We start from the raw sequence: 23,241 nt of genomic DNA on the forward strand, positions 1-23,241 counted from the left end.
TGATGCTAATATGATTTCTAACATTCTCCTCTAAACAGTCTGAAAGTCAGAAATGAAATGGAAATGGTAACGACCAGTAACACTTTTTAACAAACCTTATTTTTGTAAGGCATATGATGGATGATGGTTACGAGAGTATATAATTTCTTAGGAATACACTAAATAAACCTGCCCAAAGGCAGCACAGCTAGCACATCTGCAGAGAAATACTGAAGATTATAGTGGAAAACCCTTCTTTTTAGATTAAAAAATAATATCCTTGTATTGTTGCTATCATTTTAAGAAAACCTTTTTCAGCCAGTGTGAACCTTCTATTTTCTCACTCTCATTAGCATAGCTTTTCCTATACTGGAGTGTTGCAAGCTCTCATCCTGCCAGTTCCCTTTAGTCAGGAATCTCTTTAGCTGTTTGCTGTTGCCCTCTTTTTTTTTATTATTTTTATTTTATTTTTTATTTTTTTATTTTTTTCCCCAGGGGATAACAGACCTGCACTTCAATTCAGCATCTACTTTTCTTTTTCCCAATGTGAACTACTTGAAAACTTCTGCTTTGACACAGAACCCCAGCACCATGATAACACAGGTTAAACATAAAAAGGCAACATTAGGAAACGTCCCTCTCTTAGCTAGGCAGGACTGCAGTCCCATGGGAGATGCTAGACTATGGTCAAGAACCTGCTCTGACCCCTCTGAGCTCTTCTAGAGACCACAAACCTGCTGGACATGGACCACTGGAATGTCTTTGACATAAAAAATTTTAGAGCTGCCATACTGTTGGCACAGTTAGGAGTAAAATAGGCTTGAATCCCCCCTACACTCCTGGCTACAGGGGAAAAATGCTGTTAAAAATACACAGTTATCTTTATATAAGAGAGTTAGGTTTGCGAATGGAAAGGCAACTAGAACACTTTCTGTGGAGCATAGTGTTTAAGTCTTCTGTTCTACCTGAGCATTTATTTTTATGCTGGAATTAAACAAGACCTGACTGGCTTTATTACTCTGTGGTCTAACCAATCAGCTGATTAGTCTGATTAATTACACAATTATTCCTTCAGCATGACTAATAGTTTTATCATCACTGTAGAACTTGCAGTAATGTTTAATTTATTCTTTAAAAACAACTGTAAAATGATTGTCCCTTAGGGAATTAGTACTTAGCTACCCTTTAAAAAGTAATAAAATGAAGCCTGGAGATGGAAAATTAAATTAAAACAGTCTACAGGTTCTATCTTAACTAGTCAAAGACATATTGTCCCATATAGCAATTAGCAACAAAACAATAAACTAGCCGCGCTCCTTCAAGTCTGAAATCAGATTTAGCACATCTGGGTTCAATCCAGATAAAATAGAATCAAAGTGAAAAGTGCTGGGATGCAGGTGGCTACAAATATAAATGATTATGAAGCTGGCAAAATACCAGCTTCAGAAATGGACATTTCTTGGAAATGTACACATATGAAATAATTATTTGGATAATGTCATTAGTTTTTGTTTTGTTTTGTTTTGTAATAGGCAGACACTAATTATTAAGTCTTCTGATCGTTTTTACCATGAAAATCTCAAATCTTAAAGGTGTTGCAGTACTAAACTTCCTCTCAGACAAGTACTGCTGGGACATTTAACAGGCTCATTGGCCTCAAATGGCACAACAGTATTAAAGAGTTTTATTTTCAGCCATTCAAGAAATAATCATCCCCTTTGCTGATGTGCACAGATATCTATTTGAAACCATTCCATTCGATAGAGTCCTACAGCCATTACTGAAGGAAAATTTCTGCTCTCTCTCTTCCAATCCTCTGAAGAAAATTTTCATCATACATTTTCCTGACCCTTTTTCCAGGTTGATTTTCTCATTCTTGTTCCCCGTGATCATCTTACAACCATTTCCTCATGGAAGACATAAAGAAGTAAGTAAATGAGCCCTAATTCTTGTTCCAAAGCTCCCTAAAGTATCCAAAATAACTGAGAGCTCTTTACTGAAATAGAAAGGAACTGTGTTTACTTAAAGGAAGCAGTCAAGTGACTGCAATCAACATCATCCTTTCATAAAATACGCTGCTGGTGATGATCTAAAGTGTAACAGAGAGGGGACAGACAAACTGACTGCTTGCCAGAGTAGTTATATTGGTTAATCCCAGAGCAATGGAAATTTTTCTCAAGATAAAGCCAAACCTCAAGCCAAAGTTACTACAGTTCATGGACATCCTAACAAGCATGGACCTTGTTTGAAGAAAAAAAAAAAAAAAAAAAAAAAAAAAAAAAGAGAGAGAGAGAGAGAGAGAGAGGTTATGGCCCCTGAGAGCAAGCCAGGTGGAATTTATCATTTCCCAAGCTAAGTGTGCAGGGCCGTGATCCCTGCAGGAATCCAAGACAAAGACTGGAATTGCTCAGCAACCTATGGCTCCTGCCAAGACAGACACGGCCACATTCTGCTGTGACTGCTCAAGGAAAGTCCCTGTTTTTGCTCAACAGGAATTTCACTGCTGAACCCAGAATCTGGACCATGGCTTTGACTCTAACTGCATTTCCTTTTTCATTTATAAGGATTTTATTGCAGCTTATAGTCTCCTGACATCTCATTGGGTCCCTCTCAAACTCTGAGACCCAGTCTTCACCACGTTCTCAGTATATATTAGCTGTCAATGCTGCTACGCTAAGAGTGGTGATGTGGCTGTTCTGATTACAAGGTGAAACCTTCCACTGCTGCAGATTCTGTTATATATATCTGCCCAGGTATAAGAAACCTTGATACTGATAGTCCCCAAATTTTATTGGTTTATAAATAACCATCATTAATAATAATTATTGTAATAAAGTCTTGCAAAATGAAGTGATGGCATGCACCAATGTAACATGCACCACAGCCTGGAAATTCCTGCCTTAGGATAAATCTCTCACCACTTCTAAAAACTCTGAAAAATTGCAGATCTAACAGCATGCATTCCTGTTTTACTCACGCTTTTCTCCATCAGGATTTGTGACACATTATTCTGGGGGCTTATCTGCCAGGAGTTTTTCATGAAGAACCCAATGGCACTTGAATATCTGTCAACAGTTGGGGTGAATTTCTTGAAAGTGCATTTTGCCATCCTGACAGGCCCATCATAAATCTGGAATCCACGAATAGGGAATGTCCTGTGAGATTTAAAAACAAACAAAATCCTGTGCTAAAAGTTTGGACTAAGTCTGAGCAGAGAAACCTATCAATGAGCAGGTAAAATATCTTTCCTTTCCTCAAACTGGTATCTGGATGCTTATCATATAGTTAATGAAAAATGAATCTCTGCCGAACATCCTCTACAGGATAAGCCTTGAAGGACAAACCAATGACCTGCACAGCTTACATAAGGCTAGTGTAAAGCAGTTCAAAGCTCTTGCCCCCTGCCACCCAGGGGTTCATTGTTATGAGGAAGCCCCAGAGGGCTATGTGTCAGCATTGCTATGAAGTTTCCTGTTCCAGGATAGAGAGATTTCTTCAGAAAACCTCAGCATAACTGAAAAAATGATATCAGTGAGACTCCCTCTAGGCATCTCCATGGAAGAAGTTACCAAGTGGTGCAGCACTGTTTCTGCTCTCCCCACAAGCCACCTCACATGAAATCCCCAGGACCTAGTCCACAGCATTTAATGTAGAAAGCTGATTCCTGCAGCACCAGCCAATGGACATGTCAAGGCTGAAGAAGACACCATTGGAGAGAACTTACCCTTTCCATGGTCTGTCTTGAGAAGGTGTCAAATTTACTTAGCCCTGGCAGTGTTTGATTAAAAGGTGACCTGCTTCAGCTTTGAAGATGGTAATGAAAGCTGGCCAGTAGCAGCATGGGAGGGTAGGTCAATGCCCACCATGTCCAGAAAGACTGCCAATTTTTTCAGACGTAAAAGCCACACAGCAGACAGAAAATGGGCACACAGGCTCTCTCCAGCCTGTCGGTCTCTAAGGACCAGATTATATTATTTATTATAAAGAGTTTAATGATTGCTGAGCATCACCTATAACATATATTCGGGTAGAATTTAGGCTTGAGGAAGCACAGCTTTCTCAGGGGGTGCTGTTGCTTTAGAGGAGGTTGTGCTGCTATCAAAATAGAAAATAACCTACAGACATTGAAAGAGAAGTAAGATTCAATAATGAAGACACCTTTCTCCATTGTCACATTGGTCTTGTTCGCTCACCTATGCCAGCAGGAAGGCACAAGGGAAGCATGGCATAAGGGAGCTGTGCTGTCAGGTTGATGCTGTGTTAATGAGGCATTGCACAAAAGCAATTTGGTATCTTTCAGATTCTCTAACCCACTCTCCAGTGACTTATAAATCAAGCAGAAAATTAAATCAAATATTCAGTTGAGAATGCTCTCAAACTGTTGTCCTGACAAGTGAGTTTACTTGAACGCTTATTATTTCTGGCCTGTACAATAATTTAAACACTCAGCACAAATTACTTTTTGGTAGCCACATTCATTCCTGAGGTTTTTCTTCAAGCTTGCACGAATGCCAGGAAGAACGAGCAGAACAACTCACTTGTTTCTGGGCAGGGTCCTGTATTCTCCATTTGCCCCTTTCCCCCAGTAGCTGTTCTGCCCTCCCTGGGAGCCAAAGTTGCTGCTTTCTCCAACAAAAATGGAGTGTGTCACTTCCAGGCTGGAGCCGTCATCGGTAGGGAATGTCCCATCACTAAAAGCAGACAAAGTAACACCAAATAACTACACAACCGATTAATTTGCATTGTTAATTACACAAAATACATAGTATTTCTACCCAACTTATGTGTCTATCTGCTCTACAGCAAGCTACTCCCTAAGTTTTTAGCTACTTCCCTGACACAACAACCAACCATCGCCGATTCTCATGGCCTACAACAGGCTCTGGATCTGGCTTATTTTTGCAAGATTTTTGCTAGAGAGGATGTGACAAGAGAAGCGGGAGTGGGGCAGACATCAACAGGCAGATGATGGCAGTGCCAGGCCAGCCTCTGTGCCCATGGTGTACGAGCTGCAGGCTGAGCTGGGCCACGCCGCCAGGCAAGGGAGAAAGGAAAGTCCTCTCCTCAGCAGTGCCAGGTGCTTAATCTGTTGGTTCGGGGCCTACCAGCCAAGAGGAAATATTCGGCAATTACGACATATTCCCCAGACATGCTGAGGCAAAGAGAACGAAAGGCTAAATTATTCCCTGTGTTAACGGCTGCACTGGGAAGGCTTGATGTGGTCTGTGAGGGAAACGTGAGATTTTCTTATGTTTTACAGTAATTACCGGGGGAGTGTCTCAGCTTCCATCCTTTGGCCTGATACGTTGTGGGGAAAAAACAGGAAGAAGGTACATTTTAAGAAATTACCTTGCCAGAGTGAGTCCAATTCCATTGTCTGAAAACCTAGGATGGGGGAAGCAGAGAGGTGTAAATTACAAAGAATGTCTGAGGTGAATTTGGCCTACAGGCCTGTTCACGTCTGCCGTGAGGGGAAGGTACAGTGTGTAATTATGGTAACCTACCCGGAGTTGCGGAAGATAATGTCACCACCCCTGGCCCAGGCCCCATGGTCATTATTTTTAAAAGCAATAAGACCATCAATTACGGCAGGAACTCGCGGCTTTTCAGGATCAGCTTCTTGATGTGGGCGAAACCTGAAGCAAGGAGCTCAGTTAATGCAGCACACTTAGGAGCTCTTATGCCATTTTTCAGATGTAAATTCTTCTTAGTAATTAAAAAGAAATTTTGAAGTTTACAAACACGGTAACAGAATAATGGGATCTAGAATCCTTTTCAAGTGCTTCACGGCTTAGTCTTCATAACCCTAAGTGCACATGTATCATTTTTGATTAGCAATAATACAAACAATTTAGTGCATAGCTCTGAAATATTTGACTCTGCACTTCAGAGAGAGCTTGTGTGTATTTTCAGAAACTCCAGCCATAATGAGGCATTAATGATCTGCTAAATACAATGCAGAAGCCAGGAAGCAATACAAGTATCCAAAATACTTAGCCATAAAGCATGTGCTTACCTGGCATTATCAACAGTGAGATACTCTCTGGGATCTTCAGCGCTGGCTCTTGTTGTCTTTACTCCTTTTCCAATAAACAAACCAGCCTGAGAATGCAGATGACTCCAATTATTTTAACAGACTGCACACAAGAGACCAGAGATCACAGATTTTATCAATGAACGTGGGCAGCCAGTGTGTGCAGGCTGAGTGAGTGCCTGAAGCCTGGGCTTTCTCTTCCCTTTTGGTGTCACTTGGCACCGCTCAGCATGACATTAGCACAGGATGTAGCACACTGAAGTCAGGACAGAGCCTGCCCTGCCATGTGTTACGCATCAACATCTTGGGCTGTCTTCTGACCCAATGCGAGGCACTGAACTCCCACTCTCTCTCTTGCAGAAAGCAATAAGAGACTTTGCCAAGCTCTTGACAACTTTTTGGAAAAAGATTGTTGTTAAGAAGTAGGGCTTTAAATAAAGACTGACGAGTCCCCCGACAGTCAAAAGAGAACATGAGCTGCTGTAGCCAAGTTAAAGACTTTGGGATAGAGCAGCAGCTGTCACGGAGCAAGATGTAATATACACAAGGCCCAGAAAACAGCACTGATTTCAATCTAGAATCCTGAGAAGTAAGTTAAAAATGCTTTTTATAGCTTACAGGTTAAGTTTTCATGTCAACAGTATATTTGGAAAATGTGTTTTTCTTGGAATTACCCTTGAATTTTTGGTCTAATTTTTCAAAGGTGATAAGCAGGCCCTGGCACAAGCTATTTTTACTCATCCCCCTATATTCTTGCACCACTGTGGCCAACAGCAGCATTCAGTGTCCTCCTGCCTGTCATTTCTTAAATCTCACTTAGTAGGTGCACCTCTGGCCTGGGCACATCCCCTCTAACACGGGCACCTGAACAGGAGCCCCATTCTGCTCAGGTCCTTTTTAATCTAGAAAGAGCATCACCCCCAAAAGCTGAGTGTCTTTTAATATAGTGCTATAATACCATAATCAAAATTTAAGACAGCCATAAATCAGAGCACCATATTTGTCAACCCTACACCATACTGTTGTATTGGTGGTAACATACAAAAATCATCCACATGCCTTGAAATTGGAGTGGACTCTGTTGTTGTAAAATACTCCCAGGGGGGTATGTTCAGCCTGTCCCTCTGGATATCGCCCCTCGGACTGTCCAGTTGGAACCCGGTGGAAGATGTACCATATCCCGACATCCTAAAGAACAAAAGGAGGTCCAAGGAATTAGACACTACAATTAGTGATATAGATTTTCCTGGGGACTTAGTGCTTCCCACTGTGCTGGCCAGATTTCCCAGCTGAGCCTGCAAAACACGTGCAAGTCCTAGGGGACACACAGCAGCACATACTCTCACACCACCCCTCTTATCTTTTGGCATGCACAGTGGGCCCCTGAGGCACACACACATGAGTTTTAAAAATCCATATGTTGAGGGTGAAATACAGGTGCTGTACAGCCACATTAAACACAAACATGATTTGGTTAAACATCAGCGATAACAACACGGAAAGAGTACATATTTATATATGCAAATGTAAAATTATATTGGGCATTTAACTATTAACTACTAATAAAAATCAACATTTGTTAAAAGATGCCACACACCATTTCCAGCCACCGTTGTGAGAGAAATCAGTCTCAGAGACAACCGTGACACAACTGCAGGCAACTACTTGTTCTTAACAGAGAGAAAGGCTGCAGAAATATATATCCAAATTTTATGATGACTTACTAAAAATTCACTGCCCTCACATTAGTGACATCAATAAGAGTAGAATATACAGGACCTGGAGGCAAAGTATAGTTCTTGAAGTTAAATGGTTTTACCTGAGCACCCGCTGCTGCATTCTCTATTAAATTGTTGTTTGGATTTGCAATCCAGAAAGTGCTGACAGCCCTAAAAAATCAAAATCAAAATCAAAATGATCCTAAGCAGTTACCAAACAGGAAGGGATACATTTTCATAGCACTGTGCTGGACTTCAGCCACAACCCTCCTATTGACATTAAAACTCCACACAACCCTTTAATGATTCTCTTTAAGGAAAAGCATCTAGTGATGTCAGACATTCATTTATGCAGCCACATGCTGAACTTATTGTAAATTATATGAGACCATTAACACAAAATCCATGCTCTTTTAAATGCAGCTTAAGGAAATCTGATGTCTTTTTTTTTTTTTTTTTTTTTTTTTTTTTTCCTTTCTTCCCAGAAGTTAAGCAGCTTTGGAAAAAGCCTGAAGAGTGAGCTTCTGTTTTGTTTTTTGGAACTTTGGGAGCCATGGCAGGAGGTAGGGGATTCGCTATGGATTTACTATGCTTCCACTTGGAAAACAAAACAAATGTCCTTGCAAGCCACAAATGGCTCATTTTAGCGGGAGATTAAGGAGATATTATTTTGACATTTGTTCAAATAAAGTTTTTGCCTCAGAGGGAGGATCAGTAGTGGCACAAACAGAAGCCAGACATACCTATGAAAACATTATGATCTGTTGTCTTACTTCATTTGATAACATCTTTTGCAATAATAAAGACCACATGTAAAAACACTGTAAACCATTTCTCATGGCCATAAAAATTAATTTGATCATTCTAAGCAGAAAATCTCAATAATTTTTATCTACCTTAACTACTGCATGATCTAGAATCCCCACTCCTTTGCTTGAACAGAATGACTAAATAAGTGCACAATAAATCTATATTAACCGTACAATCAACTGTGGCATTTCAACAACCGTAACTGTAATTAACTCAATTGGATTACTTACGTAAACTAAAATAAGTAGGGTTTGGGCACTTGATCCTTTTCCAGAAAATGTGAAAATACAAATTTCTGTTGATAAATTATACTTTCACTTGCAAACAGTAACCAGGCCAATTCCTGGATCTCTTGAGTGCCCATGTTACAGCACATCAGTCTCCAAAATGGAAGCTGACTTTGGTCAGCTATAGCAGGATATCGTTTACTGTATTTTAAATGAGGCTCACTGTACTGTATGCTAATCTCTACATTCTCATTAAATCTCTTAGTATAGTCTAGATACTCAAATACTTATGTACCTGTTGACTTTAGATGCAAAATTCAGCCCTGATGAAAAGAGGCAAAAATTCCCTTTGGACTAGGTGTTATTTTTTCCAGCTTACACCAGGGCTGTACCAACTTGCATTTATCAGACAGATTTCATGGAACTGTCAGGTTCAAAAGGACTGAAAGTTGTTCAGACACAAGTGAAGTACTCTGTGCATTTATGATTCTTGCAAAGCAGCAACAGCAATAAACAGCAGCAAGTATTCCTTGCTTAGGATTCATGCAGATGCTAACAGATATCTTCACGTGCAAAACAAGGTCAAAGAGCTATATTATTTTTAAAAGTGAAATAATAGGAAAAGCTGCACATTTTTCATCAAACAGCATAAACTGTATCACAAAAAGTTTTGTTTCAACATAGCATTTTTAGGACCCAGCTACAAACCTCAACATCAGTGCAAAAAACTAACTACATCTCCTGGAGCACTTACATGCAGTCAGTGCTTGGCACAGGAACGTAATTCCCATAGACGTGGCTCCGGATGGCAAGGCACATAGCTTCATTGCGATCTGAGGGCAAGATCGTTCCTGACCTGGTGAGGAGGCCCAAGTTGTGATAAAACGTATTGCGTTGCTCTGTCCCATCTTCAAGGAAGAAGCAGTGCCCCAGAGTGTCATAGCCAATGGTGTCTTTTACCTGGAAGAAAGCGTACAGGCCACAGATTGCAATGCTAAGAGCAGTAGGAATGACGAGTGATGTGCTTTATCAGTGAACTCAGAAACTCCCATGGGTTGGTTTTGCTACAGTGCAGTGTCTTAATGTGCATCAGTCCAGGAGCTGACTCAAGCCACATGCAGCTTGCATAAGAGTGACTGATCCTTCTATACAGCGTAACTGCTATTAAAATTACACTGAGGGAGATCATATGCATTAATTAAGGGAAAATCATAAACTACTGGATTTAAAATCACTCTCAGCTCTAGGAGAAAATATATGTTTTAGTGTCATGAAGTAAATATGTATGTGTCTTGCATGATGAACCAGAAAGTTAGGCCGGTTAATCCAGAAATTGTCATGACTGCAATACTTCCCAAATAAAATAATAAAAAATCTTTAAATTGAACTATATGAAGTAATTTATTTGATGAAGATTTCTGTTCTTTCTGCTCCACTCTTAGAATATTCAAGTCCACTTCATTCCTTTAATGATCTGCTTGGGCAGAGATGGTCTCTCACTGCTTCAGCCTATTTAAGATTAACTGACATGCATTAAATCATACTTTGACCAAGAGGATTTAGCGCAAGCTTCCTTTGATGTACAGCTTTATGAAGACAAATTTAGAAATCCTTTAAATGTGAATACTAAATCAGGTTAGTTAAAGTACCAACTATTTGTCACTAAAGCTCACTTAAACCGAACTTTGTACTTCACGTGATCCCCATCAGCATATTTATTCACTCTTCAAGCATACCAAATTCCTGTTGACGTCAGTTAGAGTTATGTCCTTGTAAAACTCAAGATTAACTAATATTAACCCATTTGGTTATTTCTGTATACAGAGGGGTACTTGAAACAAATTCATTTCAGATTCATATCCTGTGATTAGCCCTTAATGGCCTACGACTGTACGTAACAGCTGGAGTCACAAACTCTGTAGTTTCTGTAAGTGTATTTCTACTGGATTTCTTGATTTCCTGGCAGTAATCCCTCAAACATGTCATCTGCTCCTCTTGTTTTGGCCTCAGTGAGGTGGTCAGGTTAAAAAAAGGCAGCATACAACAAGGTACCCAGCTCTAAAAGATACATTTTTGGAAATCACTGAGGTTCTGCATGCAGGTGCACTAGTTTAGGGTGAGCTACAAGGAAGATAACCAAGAGCCTACAGACAGCAACACTGAGAGAAAGCGTCTCCATCAGTTTAATCTCAGGAATGCAGGTAGGAAATGGATTTAGATCAAAATGCACGTGCCTTTGCCAACCTGCTAAGAACAGTAAGCCTGGCTACTTATATCCTTCCAAATGATGGGCAGGAGCTGCATCAAAGACTATTTTTTGGAGAGAATTGGTAATGGCAAAATACCTGCTGCCATAAAGGAAAAAGCATTTCAATTGTAGAGTTATTTCCTATAAATTTAGTTCAGGTTCAATTAATCTGTGCTTCAGAGAAGTGCATTGAAAAACAGCCTTGTACCCAAGTACAGATTTTAGCTTTAATTAATACAATTTGTGGCAGTTTCAGAAACACATGGTGACTCTGAAAACCTACACATGGGAAATTATATTGATCACTTTTCTATAACATTTTAAAGACCATTTACATTTGCACTTAATGAGAAGGATCCATGCTGTTAGATCAAAACAGCAACAACTGAATGCTCCCAGCATATCACAGAAAGAAACTAGAGGCTTGGAAAGGAAAGCCTGCCAGCAGCACTGTGACATTAACAGTAGCATATTACTGTATATGTCAGCATGCAACATTGTCCCCAACACAAGCTACAGACCTGTTGGCGTGTCCAACACCAGATGTTTAAGATGCCTCTAAACACTGAATTATATATAGATCAGCAACACAATATAAGTGACCTTTAGGCACTGCAACTTTATACATGTAAGACTACAGTATTCTGCAGTAAGTGTGATGTGTGCCAGGGAAGCGAGCAGCATGTCACAGCCCGCTTTCTAACCACAGTGAGTAACCCAAGCTGCCTGTGCTGCTGCCGTGGGCTTGCAAAGTGGCACAAGGCTGGCACGCAAGAGAAGCAGATGGGAGAAGGGCCTCGCACACAACGCTGCCTGACCTGTGCACAGCACAGCACAAAGCACAGCACTCCTGTAACTTCTAAAGTTACTTCTTCTGAAAAGGAAGGGGGAAAAGAAACCTGTCTGGTCTATTCTCCAAGGCTGAAGTTACATATCCTGGTGCAAAAATTGATACCCTCCTACTGCCATTGTCCAATTAACTGCCATTATCCGACACACATGCAGTTCTCTGGAACTGCAAATTATTTTAATTTATTTTAAAGCAGGGCTTTTTAATACACTGTAATTACTCTTAATGAATGCATTGAAACCACATGATTCTTCCACAGAATCACTTATTTCACCTTTGCTATGAAATCTGTTGATTAATTCTTGGACTCAGAGCCACCCCGGTCTGGTCGCTGGTGGCCTGGATCTCACTCTTGGATTCCTGATTGCACACCTACTGAATCCCACATACCCAGCTAAACCTTTGACAACCTCCCTTTTGACAAAGACCTAGGGAAAGACCATCATTCTTCTCAGGAACAATATTAATGTAAGGCTTAACTTTTCATTCCTGGCAGGCTCCTCTTATTCAAAGGGTGTCATACTGATGGGAAGAGAAAGGGAGTTGAAGTGTATCTACACATACCGTGCAAGTCTCCTGCCACCTAAGGGCTCTGTCAACAAAAGCAGGTGCTATAGCCAGAGAGAATCATGTATATGAGAAGGCAATTAATAATTTTGAGTGTTCTGGACAATAGAAATACTGTTCAAGACACATGAAAAGTGCTCTCAGTTGTACAGGTCCAGTATCGGAGTTTTACTAATACCTGCTTATAGGTGGACCCTTTTAGACAAGGATCCCACCAGAGCATATCTATGTCATTTCTTACAGAGCTTTATGTCCAGAGCTGTGAAAATGTTGCCAGGAAAAACCTGGGAGGTCACAAATAGTTCTGGGAGTGTCTCTGCCTAAGCACACATCAGGTGAATGAGGAAATGTCCATGAACATGAAAATACCACTCCAGACCCTACAGAGTACACAGCAATTGGACGTGTCAGGACTAGAGCAGGATCCTGTCTTCTCCAGCTGAGGCACGTGTGGCTTTTTTTTTTTTTTTTAAATAAATAATAAAATAATAATAATAATTTTTAAAAAGTTCCTTAAGTTCATCTCCACAATGCCCTTGTGAAGATCTAGGTCAAAGCCAAGTTCCTGAGGGCTTTTCTGGCACTGAAGTGGCCATTTGGGTCTGTACATCTCATATTGCATTCCCTTTGTCATGTGCAAATTTTTTGGATTTGTTTCACGTTGCCCTGACTTGAACAACCCTTGTCTTTTTTATCTCCATTGCCAATAACATCTATTGCCTCAGTCACGTCCATTAAAAGCCCATTACTTTCATTTTAAATTAAACTTTGTATGATCACAAACTGTCCACAGTAACCATGACAGAGATTTCACTATATCTGATCACACCATTAATAGTATTAATTACCAAGAGAATACGAAGAACCTGAAATTCAATTCAAAGAGCTGCACCACCAGAACAGCAGTCGTAACCTGTCAAATGAGCTTGACAAGTCAAGACATCTCTGGGGGAAGATCTTATTTCAATATTCTGATTTCTCTTTGCATCACAAATGGCTCTTACTGTTTAGCAGTGCCTAAGCAAAGAAATTAACTCGGTACTAATAAAATGTGTTTCCTACCAGCAGGCCATGAGTTCCATGTATGGCAACACACCTAGAGAAGCAGTGGTGGATAGCCAGGTTATCGAGGTACGTTGGGCGTTCATATCCTCCTCTCTCATCCACATCCTCAGCCATGTGAAAATGCACAGGGTAACTGCCCAGGATTTGCTGCCCCATGTTTTTTAATTCCACTCCTGACATGTGAACAGAACTAAAATTCCTTAGGATCTGTTGAAAGAAGTGTAGGTCCAAGTAAGGCATTGCAATATAAATAACATGCTAAAAGAAAAACACCTTTTTCCCCATTAGGCAATATGTTAGCAGTACAAAACAGGGCCTGATCCCAGAAGGAGGTGCCAGCTCCCTGCTCTGACTCACAGCAGCACCTGCGGAGAAGCGTGCTGGTGGCTGCACACCTACAGGTGTGGGGGTGCCAAGGAATAGCTGCCAAACAGCATGTACAGCATTCAGCAACAGCAGCACATAAATGCGTGACACAGCTGTGGACAAAATACTCCTGCCAGCTACAGAAAGGGACAGCACTTACCAACAGGTTCTATTTCCTGAAAACTTCATCTCTGTCAAGTGATTTTAGGTCAGACCTGCCCAGATCTCTGCTTTCCACTAATTGGGAAGGCATTTATCTTACACAAAGCCCCTGGAACAGCAAAACTTTGCATGTCCACCAGGAACACCTGGGACAACCCAGAGAGGGCTAAGCACAACTGGCAAGACCCAGCACTTATCTGAGCCATGAGTGGAGCAGGTTTGCTCTGAAGGAAGCACAACTACTTCAGCAGCACTTTGCGACCTGTGTAACTTCACACGGACCCTACCAACAGCGACGGAGCTAAAGAACCCCGCTAGTCTGGAGAAGGGTATGCTTTTGGATATGCAGAGAACCAAATGGCACAGCCTCATTGTAAGTCTAGTTTTGCAAAATAGGCCAACAAACTTTGCCCACCTTCATAGACAAGCATTTTTATTTTTATTTATTTATTTATTTATTTTTTTCCCCAGACACAATGGTATTTTCAAGCAGCATACTGCTCATTTACAAACCAGGGCAGGAACTACCTGAAAAAACCTACAGGCACATGCATTAAGAATCACTCACTTTAATATGTCCTCCAAATGTGTCAAAGGAGAAAAACTGACATTGATTTTGTCCATAGCAGGAGTCTTCCATTTCTCCTTGAATAAGTATATTTCTAGTCAGAAGACCAACCTCTGCCCTCATATCGATGCCATCTATGACTTCTCCGATATGAAGATAAAGTGGGCTGCCTGTAAAAATCAGAAATTCAGGAGAGGTGCAGTGTCCTTGTTATCGTGTTGTTCTAGGCAAGTGCACACCTTTCATTTAAGCAATCACCAAGTTAGGGACATGCCCTGTTGTCAGTATCTGACCCACAGGAGATCAGCCCTTCCCCTGACTTCTACAGGGGACTGATGCCTCAGGCCAAATTTTAAGTCCCACTACAATATCAGGGCCTTTCAGCTCTCCTACGGCAAGTGTCCACATGGGACAAAAATTAGAGAAAGAGATAAGTAACTGTAAATGTAGAGCATAAAAGACACAACAGTATAAACATTTGCAAAAAATAGTAGCTTAAAAAAATAAATAAATCATACCATCAATTTTCACTTGATTATTTTTACATTCAGGGCAGGGAAGGAGATTAAACTCTTCAGCCTGATGCATAGAATAATCTGTGCTGGCAATGACAATCCTGTCACCAGGTAACCAACTTCTAACATCATCCACTAAATGCAGAATTATTCCTTTAGACACTTCCACCCTAAATCCATTATGAGGCACCCCTGAAAAATGAAGCAATCAATTATTTGTACAGTTGCACACGACGGAGTCCTACAATTAGTCCAAGTGCTTGCCAATTTAATTTTGTGTGTAATAGAAGCGCTCTGGTCATTAAATATGTCGGTGTCAGCTCTTTGTAGGCAGTTAAATGTTACATCACAGGAGTACTGCTGTTAGTGTGGTCACCATGCACAAGGGCACAACTATTACTATCATGGCACAGGTCAGATTTCTAGCTGGCAGAGAGGACCGAGCAAAGCAGCAGAAGGCAAACAAAGATGAGGAGCCACTAAACCTTTAATCCATCCACTGAAAGCAGTAACAGTGAAGCGGGTGCCATCGTAGGTCAGGAACTCCCTCTGGGCTACGGCGAACCCCGTGGTCCCGTTCCCGTGATACTCCCTCTTATCTTCAGCCGTGGAAAGCGCATCCCCTCCGAGGATCCCCACCAGCGCCCAGGGCTGCCTGAAGGACACCGGTAGAGAGCGGTCGGGCAGGCAGCCCGCACACACATCCCCCCGGCCTTCGGAGGGCTCCGCGGGGCTCCGGAATCCCCCTCCCTCTAGCTCCGAGCCCCGACCCGCGCCCCCCATCGGGCTCTCCCCGCGCTGTCCCGCAGCCGCGCGGCGCCGGGCGCGGAGCTGTCCATGGTGGCGCCGCGGGCCCGCCCCGCCGAAGCCCCGGGAGCCGCGAGTTCGAGTCCCGCGCCCGCCGCTCGCTCACCTGTAGCCCAAGCGGGCGATGTGCTCGCTCCGCAGGCGGTCCCGCAGGAGCAGCCGCGTTTCCAGCGTGAGGCTGCGGGCCGCCGAGTCCCCCACGGCGGCCGCCACCACCCTGCCGGGGGGCTGGAGGGCCAGGAAGGCGAGCAGCCGGCGGCACTCGCCGGCTCGCAGGTGGGTGTCGAAGCGCCCCGCCGCCAGCACCCGCCCCGTGCCGGCGTCGAGGATGCGGAGGTTGAGCCCGCGGCTGCCCCAGCGCTTCTCCGAGGTGTAGCGGCCGTGGCGGAGCCCTCCGGGGTGCAGGGTTTTGTCCAGAAGGCTCCAGGAGCGAGGCCGCCGGCCGTGCAGCTCCAGGACGCCGCCGCCACCCACTCCCAGGAATTTCTGCCCGAAGCCGGCCACGGCCGCCCCGTCGGCGGCTCGCCCGTACAGCGAGATGGTGGCCCGCGAGCCGTAGGGGCAGCGCTCCGAGCCGACGTGCAGCTCCCCGCCGTCCTGGATGAGGATGTAGCGGGCCCGCAGGGTGATGGGCGGCCCGCGGGGGCGGTCGGCGAACACCAGCTTCCCTGGAGGGCGTGGGGAGAGCAGCGGGGTCAGGGGGCTCCCACCGGCGGGGACGGGAAAGAGGGGACCTGGAGGTGTCCCCCCACCCGTCTGCGTGTCCCCTCCATCGCTTACCTCCGTCGCGGATGACGAGGGAGTGGAAGGTAGCAGAGCTCTCCAGGCGCAGAGCCGCCCCCCGGCCCACGACGGCGGCTCGGCGGCTGTCGGAGCCGGGGTGCCACGGGGAGAGGTGCGGGGCGGCCCCCGGGCACGGCCCTGCAACAGACGGGGGCAGCGGCAGCGGCGGCGATGCGCGGCAGGGCGCGGCGGGGGCGGAGGGGCGCGGTACCGACCTGCTGCGCTGCCGCTCGCTGCTCCGCCGGGCGTCCCGCGGCGCTGCCGGGACCAGGACCGGGACCGGCTCCGGGTCCGGCTCGAAGGGCAGGGGGAGCCGCAGCACCCCCAGGCTCCCCCCGGCCGCTACCTGCAGCCCTCAGCCGCCGCCCGAACACGTGCACGGCGCCGGCTCCTTCTCCGCGGCTTTGCACGGAGCTGGCGCCACGCCAAAACTCACTTTGCGGTGGGTTTTTTTTTTTTTTCCTCCTTTTTTCTTTTTTTTTTTTTTTTTTTTCCTCCACATAACCTAGCAAGAGTGAAACCAGAAGCAACCTCCTTCCCCCGCTCCGCACGCAGCGTGTGACAACCCCGACAGCGGGACGAGCGGGGAGCCGGCGAGGAGAAAACCCCAGCGGCAGACGGACGAGAAGCACCGGAGAACTCCGGCTGGCGAAAAGACCTCTTACCTAGAGCCCCGGCAGCGCCGAGCCGCAAACTTTGTACGCCGCCTCCCGGGAGCTCCCGACCCGGGCTGCTGGGCAGAGGCAGGCGCAGGCAGCTCCCGCTCCTCCGCTCCGGCTGCCTCCCCTCCGCCTCCCTATTTATATCCATCTTCCAGCCGCCGGCGGTGCCCGCACTGTTTACAGCAGCTCCGCTTCTGGCTCCTCCCAGCCGGGGACGAGCCCTCCAGCCCGGAGGTATATCTGCGGCCGGCGCCCAGATGCTCGGGGCCGGGGAGAGCCCCGCTGCCCGCCCGCAGAGGTCGGCCCCGGCCCCGGGCTGCTGCGGGGGTCCCCTGGCTCGCGGGGGTCACAGCGGGTCTCGGCCCGGGGTGGGCTCTGAGGGCTCCTTACAAGCCCACAGAGCACCCAGCTGGGCTCAAAAGTGTGAAGTGTGGGGTTCAAGGGCTTGGAGCCTGCCCTGGGGGGGGGGGTTGAGGCATGCCACCCCCCAGGTCTCCCTGCAGCCCTCTGGCACCTCAGAATGAATTACGGAATGGCTAGGATTGGAAGGGACCCTGGAGGTCATCTAGGTCCAAGCCCCTGCCATGGGCACCTTCCCACAGGGGTGTCCTGCCCCAGGCCATCCTGCAGCAGGCAGCTCTACGAAGAGCACACAAACCCAGCAGCTGCAATTGTCCCCCCAGACAGTGGTGGAGCAGAGAGGTATCTGCCACATCACCCCGCTTCACCTCACCCGACCAAGCTGTAGTCATAGCCCGCAGCAAAAGCCTTCCCTCTAGAAGGTGCTCTGGCAGGATGCAGCTTCAAAGAAATCCGTGTGCATTTATCCCCATGGCCTGGGACTGTTCCTTGCCCTTTACGGGCTCCAGGCTGGTCTCCGGTCTCCGCACACACAGCACTGCCTGCAGCAGGACCACCACACACGCTTCTGCTTTCCATGAACTAGAATACCACATTTTTTCTAGGCTCTAGCATAACTGAGCTTCCAGGGAACACATAAAGACAGGCAACTGCTTATTGCAGCCACTGCCACCTCCTTCCCAGAGTTTAATCCCTCATCTCTGCTCCACTGCCCAGCATCCAGCGGCGAGGACAAGCCAGAAGCAGGCAAGCAGCAGCGTCAGCCACTGCTCCCATCCAGTGCCAAAGCCAAAGAGGTGCGAAGCCACAGGTGCTGCTGATCTCAGCGACATTTGTGTGCCATCATCTGGTCAAACCGTTCCAATCTGTCACCCCTGAAATTTATTCTGGTGCAGGATTTCTTCTGTCGGAGGGCACAAAGAGGCTATAGTTATGTTAATAAGGAGCGAGTGCTGTCAGACAAAATATGAGAACAGACTGGGAGCAGGGGGGTGGACGAGGGGCACGGCCGCACCCACGCTCCCGCTGACAGCTCTGGAGCAGGAGCAGCACTCACTTGTGCTGAAGGAAATGCATTTGTTCTCCTACACCCTGCTCTGGGACTCAGGGCGGTGCTGAATCAAGATAAGCATCCAGCCGATACTCCCTCATAACAACACTCCATAATACAGGGAAATGCTAGAGCTGCCACCTTTGCTACCGGCTGTTCATCTATCACATATTGCTGGCACTTCTATTCCTGTCTCAAATAGCTTTTGGCGTTTTCCTTCCAAAAAGCAGCATTAGTCAGTACTGTGCCTCCTTCTTATCTGAACATGACATGTATGAATATGGGTCATGTGAAAGCAGAGCAGTTATCAGAGGTATGGTAGGCTGTGCTCATTTTTGGGAGAAAGATTTATCTACTGGTGGGAGCCGCAGGCAGGACAAGACAAATAGGAGTGCTTTGTCTTAAAACAGACTATTCTCTCTGAATTCTGAGGTTCTAGAAGTGTAGAATTGGAGGTGGAAGAGAACTTGGACCTTTATTTTATGCCTGTCAGTCCCCTAGAAACCTCATATATATTTATACAAAACATTTACTCTGCAAAAGATTTCATAGACTTACTTGCAATGTAAATAAAAGATAAGAATGGTTAACCTAACCTAGTAAGAGTGGAAATAAGTGTAATACAGGCTTTGGGTAGTGCTAAATTTCATGCAGGCCTTGCGAAACTATTAACAAAGCCAAAAGTGACTCTGGTGCACATGGGCCTTTTTTTGAACAAGAACCCAAAATCTGTATGGTGTGAGCACTGTTTAAATCCTTCAAAGCCATTTCCACCCTGTAGCCTCAAAATCCACTAGCTGCACTGCTCTGTTGTATCATTTTCTCCTGCATTGTTTTCTCTGACTGAGGAGGAAAATTACAAAGCAAATGAGACTGGATGTATCATCTTGTTTTTCTGAAGAGTCCCGTCTCATTTTCAGGAAAGCACAGAAAAGCTTGTTGTTATCTGTATTTTGGTGCTCGTGAACTAAAATCTTTTCCTTTCACTCTTTCCCAAATTTCCTTTTTGTGGATGATTTTTGTTTTGCAGCAGCGCCAGGCTGAAGCTTACACAAGAGTGCTCAGTTACAGGGCACATCCTCAGCGCGAGCACATTCCCAAACATCCTCACACCTGCAAGTGGGAAATCATGACTAATCCTCACTGCCTCGAGCACACTGCTGGGGTAGATCTTCCTTGAAAAAAAATAAAATAAAAATCCTGAGCCTTCCTCTGAGTGTTGTTACGGATCTGCCTTGAAAAAAAATAAAATCCTGAGCCCTCCTCAGAGTGTTGTTACTTTGGGTTATAAACTGAAGTTTATCTTTCTAGCAAACAAAGTCGGTCGTCTTCCTCTTCTTTAATGGGCTACCTGGTACGAGGAGATCTCTGCCATCTCCCGTCTCGGCTTGCTCCGAAGGTAAACACAGCCGGAGCCTTCCCTAACAAACCCCGGGGACTACCGAGGCCTCGCTTTCAGGCGGTGCGGAACAGAAAAGCTGCTCCCACGCCAGCCGGCTGGGCATGCACCGACTGCCAGGGGAGCTCCTGCAGGGGACGGATCCTGAGCGGGGCTGCACCGCGGCCTGCCGGGCGGCGTCGCCCTTGCACAGCCCTGGCCGCCCAGCCTCGGACCCGGCCCCGGTCCTCCCAGGCCCCGCTCCCCTCAGGCCCCAGGCCACTCAGACCTCAATGCCCCCCCCAAGCCCCTGTCCCCTCAGGCCTCGACGACCCCCAGTCCTCAGTCCCTGTCCCGTCCTTCTGAGCACCCAGTGCCTAAAGGACGCAGGGCGTCACCTCCTCCATTACCCTTAATTAAACAAACTTTATCAATTGGGTCTTCCTGCTCCTCTTCCTACCTGCAGATCCTGCCATCCTCCACCTTTATTTTTTTAAAAATTTCTTCATAAATTTTATGTTTTTCCATGCAGCACAGCTCCCCAACATGTTTCCACAGGCAGCCCCCAGCTCCGAGCAGGGCAGCGGGAGGCGTTGGCACAGCCGTGCCCTGGGCAGCCGTGGCAGCACACTCCTAATGCATTAGAGATGCTCTCAGAGGCTGCCATGGGCCTGGCAGCCACACGGAGCCAGGTACAGCACCGCCACGGCTCAGCTTTTAGTACTGGTATCGACACAGGCTGTCTCCAAATAACGCAGCTCGCAACCAATCTACGGCTCATCTGCGGCGACTGCCCTCCACACGCCGCCCCAGAGGCTCCTCTTGTGCAGATGGTGGCTGCTGCCAGCCACCTCACCACACACCTCCTGCCTCGGGCTCAGCACCTCAGCCCTCATCATCGCTCAGCAAAGCACCGGGGACTGCACACCGAGCGTGGCTCCCACCTCAGCCCCATTGGCACGAGAGAATCAAACCCATCTCCTCCTTATGTACCTACCACTTTGCTCCACTTGGGGCTTTAAGGGCATTTTCTTTGCTTTCAGCATTTGCTTCTTGAGGAGAGCGAAGACCTTGGACTGCTGACGTTCAGACAGCACTCCCATGTTCCTGAGAAGCTGAAGCATCCTGTGCAGCAGGAAAGGCTTCAGCTTGTGCTGTGCCAGCTTGAGAGGACTGATGTGAATTTTGGGCAGGTTGACTTCCCGATCACAGTGATAAAATCGGAAGAGATTCCAGGCCAAGCTAGGTCCAAAGGTATCCATTAAAATATACCTGGAGAGTTTAAGGAGCATGTCACAGGACAACTGCTTTTCTTGTGATTTCTGGCCCAAGTTCTGGCTCAGCAAACTTCTGCTGTCCTTGTGACCGATGGGAGAGCTGTTTCTGAGCAGGCTGGAGAGTTTGTGTGAGCCCACAGTCCCGGGAAGGGTTTTCTTACTGTACAGCAGTCCTTCGTACTCCATATCCCACCAAGAACTGTTGGGATTCAGGCTATGTTCTGAAATAATTGTAAATACAGCAAAACCTGTTAAACATCAACAGTGAAGAATCCTAGTGGGCTTATTTCTTTTATATATAAACACGTACATATACAGACACTTTTATGAATATTTCACTGTATCCTTGGATACACTACAAATTGTTACACTACTTTGACAAACCAGCTGTGAGGTTCTACAGGTCAAATCCATACATAGATTTAGAAATCGGTAGATTTGGGGAGTACTATAATGTGATAATGATTTTTTTTTTTTCTTTTTGCTGCTTGCTGGTTGGTGTTTCCTTTTCATTAAACTAATATTTTCCCTAAACATTATGGGAAATACCTTTATTAAACATATATACACTCCAGAGTACACAGGTTCCTTAAAAAAAAGACCAAAATAGGATGTTCTACTCCATATAATTTTCTGAAAAATATTAAGAAAAGAAGTGATTCCTATTAAAGACTGGAAGAACCTTTTTCTTACATGACTAAGAAAGGAAAATTTACATTCCCACTGTGCCATTCCCAATTTGAGCCCAGCGCCGGGGGCCTAGCACAGCCTCCAGGTTTCCAATAGCTGCAGGCTGGGTCTAGATGAAAGGCTCCATTCTGCTTCCCAGGTGCTCTCTCTGGTCTCCACCTGCTGATCAAAGCCATTATTACCCTGATGTAACGGGGTTAAGCTCTGGCTCAGAGGCCACAGCAGCCTCCTCCTGCGGATGAGGTACTGACTGCTACAGGAGAATCCAGACTCTCTGGAGCTTAAGTTTGCATCTAAGGCAGTGCTCCTACACAGCACTCCTTCATCTGGGCTGAGCCTGAAGGTTCAATTTACACCCTGAGAAATTATCAATAAAACAAATTCAACATTGGTAGGCTGGGACTTCATAAATTGGACTACAAACATCCCGGAAAGCTCTACTAATTAAAAGGGACAAGGAAGGCAAAACTTGGCTGCATCATGCCCGGAGTGTTTGAAATAGTTAATGGCTTAACGTAAGGACACACTGCTAAATGCTGGAGGTCACGTCCTCGAGCCCTGGAATGTGCCTGCAGCGCTTGCTTTCATTTCTAAGCAGCGGACAAAATTTTTAAGAATGTTCTATTTCCTAGAGGTGGACCCCAGTCCAGCATGTCTTAGAAGCTTCAAATACTTTTTATTTGATTTCAAGATCGGGGTTAAGTAGTCGTGACTTACCATCCATCAGATTAGTTGCGTATTGTCAAAATATTAGTTAAATGTTCTACTATTACACTGGAATTTTATATAACAAACTACATATTTACGGCTGTAATTGACTAAAAGATAACCCTGCATTACTTAGAAACTGCAAAATACGCCTGATAGAACTATATGGCAGTGGATGATTCAGGAATATCATCATGAAAGTGGCACTTTGTATCCTTAGTGCATCTTTCATTCAGAGCAACCCACAGACGTTGCAAGAACCCAACTCACACAACCCTGAGATCAATGAGCTCTTCGTCTGGTTTATCGATGGGCACACTGAAGCCGGGGGCAGCTAACAGCTTGTGCCAGCTCCCCAGAGGAACAAGGAGAGAGAACGGAGGTGAGGGCTGGGTCCATGTCACCCACTAGTCCTG

The 23,241-nt window shown here is 45.5% G+C and overlaps 2 protein-coding genes across 8 annotated transcripts in view; both read right to left on the reverse strand.

The window, feature by feature from the left end:
* Positions 1-21,271, reverse strand: part of CEMIP (cell migration inducing hyaluronidase 1) — a 112,203-nt gene extending 90,932 nt beyond the window's left edge. For 2 of the 4 annotated variants that reach the window (XM_035335581.1, XM_035335577.1), the window contains exon 1: positions 17,365-20,441. The gene's annotated coding sequence lies outside the window, so the exon portion shown is untranslated. Of the gene's footprint in view, positions 1-17,364; positions 20,442-21,147 lie in introns of those variants that run through there. The other 2 variants (XM_035335578.1, XM_035335580.1) reach the window with 2 other exon arrangements.
* Positions 1-23,241, reverse strand: part of LOC118171988 (cell surface hyaluronidase-like) — a 52,936-nt gene that overhangs the window by 28,752 nt on the left and 943 nt on the right. For all 4 annotated transcript variants that reach the window (XR_004753505.1, XM_035335574.1, XM_035335575.1 and 1 more), the window contains 15 exons: positions 21,148-21,648; positions 16,697-16,837; positions 16,023-16,584; positions 15,595-15,764; positions 15,113-15,301; positions 14,595-14,764; positions 13,496-13,705; positions 9,523-9,728; positions 7,833-7,902; positions 7,073-7,201; positions 5,996-6,081; positions 5,484-5,615; positions 5,329-5,364; positions 4,518-4,670; positions 2,957-3,134 (listed from right to left, as the gene is read on the reverse strand). Coding sequence is in view for 3 of the 4 variants with exons in the window: in XM_035335574.1 (XP_035191465.1) it covers positions 2,957-3,134; positions 4,518-4,670; positions 5,329-5,364; positions 5,484-5,615; positions 5,996-6,081; positions 7,073-7,201; positions 7,833-7,902; positions 9,523-9,728; positions 13,496-13,705; positions 14,595-14,764; positions 15,113-15,301; positions 15,595-15,764; positions 16,023-16,584; positions 16,697-16,837; positions 21,148-21,648 (2,933 nt within the window). In the remaining variant the exon portion in view is untranslated. The remainder of the gene's footprint in view (positions 1-2,956; positions 3,135-4,517; positions 4,671-5,328; positions 5,365-5,483; positions 5,616-5,995; positions 6,082-7,072; positions 7,202-7,832; positions 7,903-9,522; positions 9,729-13,495; positions 13,706-14,594; positions 14,765-15,112; positions 15,302-15,594; positions 15,765-16,022; positions 16,585-16,696; positions 16,838-21,147; positions 21,649-23,241) is intronic.

Source organism: Oxyura jamaicensis, chromosome 10 (assembly GCF_011077185.1).
Source record: "Oxyura jamaicensis isolate SHBP4307 breed ruddy duck chromosome 10, BPBGC_Ojam_1.0, whole genome shotgun sequence".
Lineage (NCBI taxonomy): Eukaryota > Metazoa > Chordata > Aves > Anseriformes > Anatidae > Oxyura > Oxyura jamaicensis.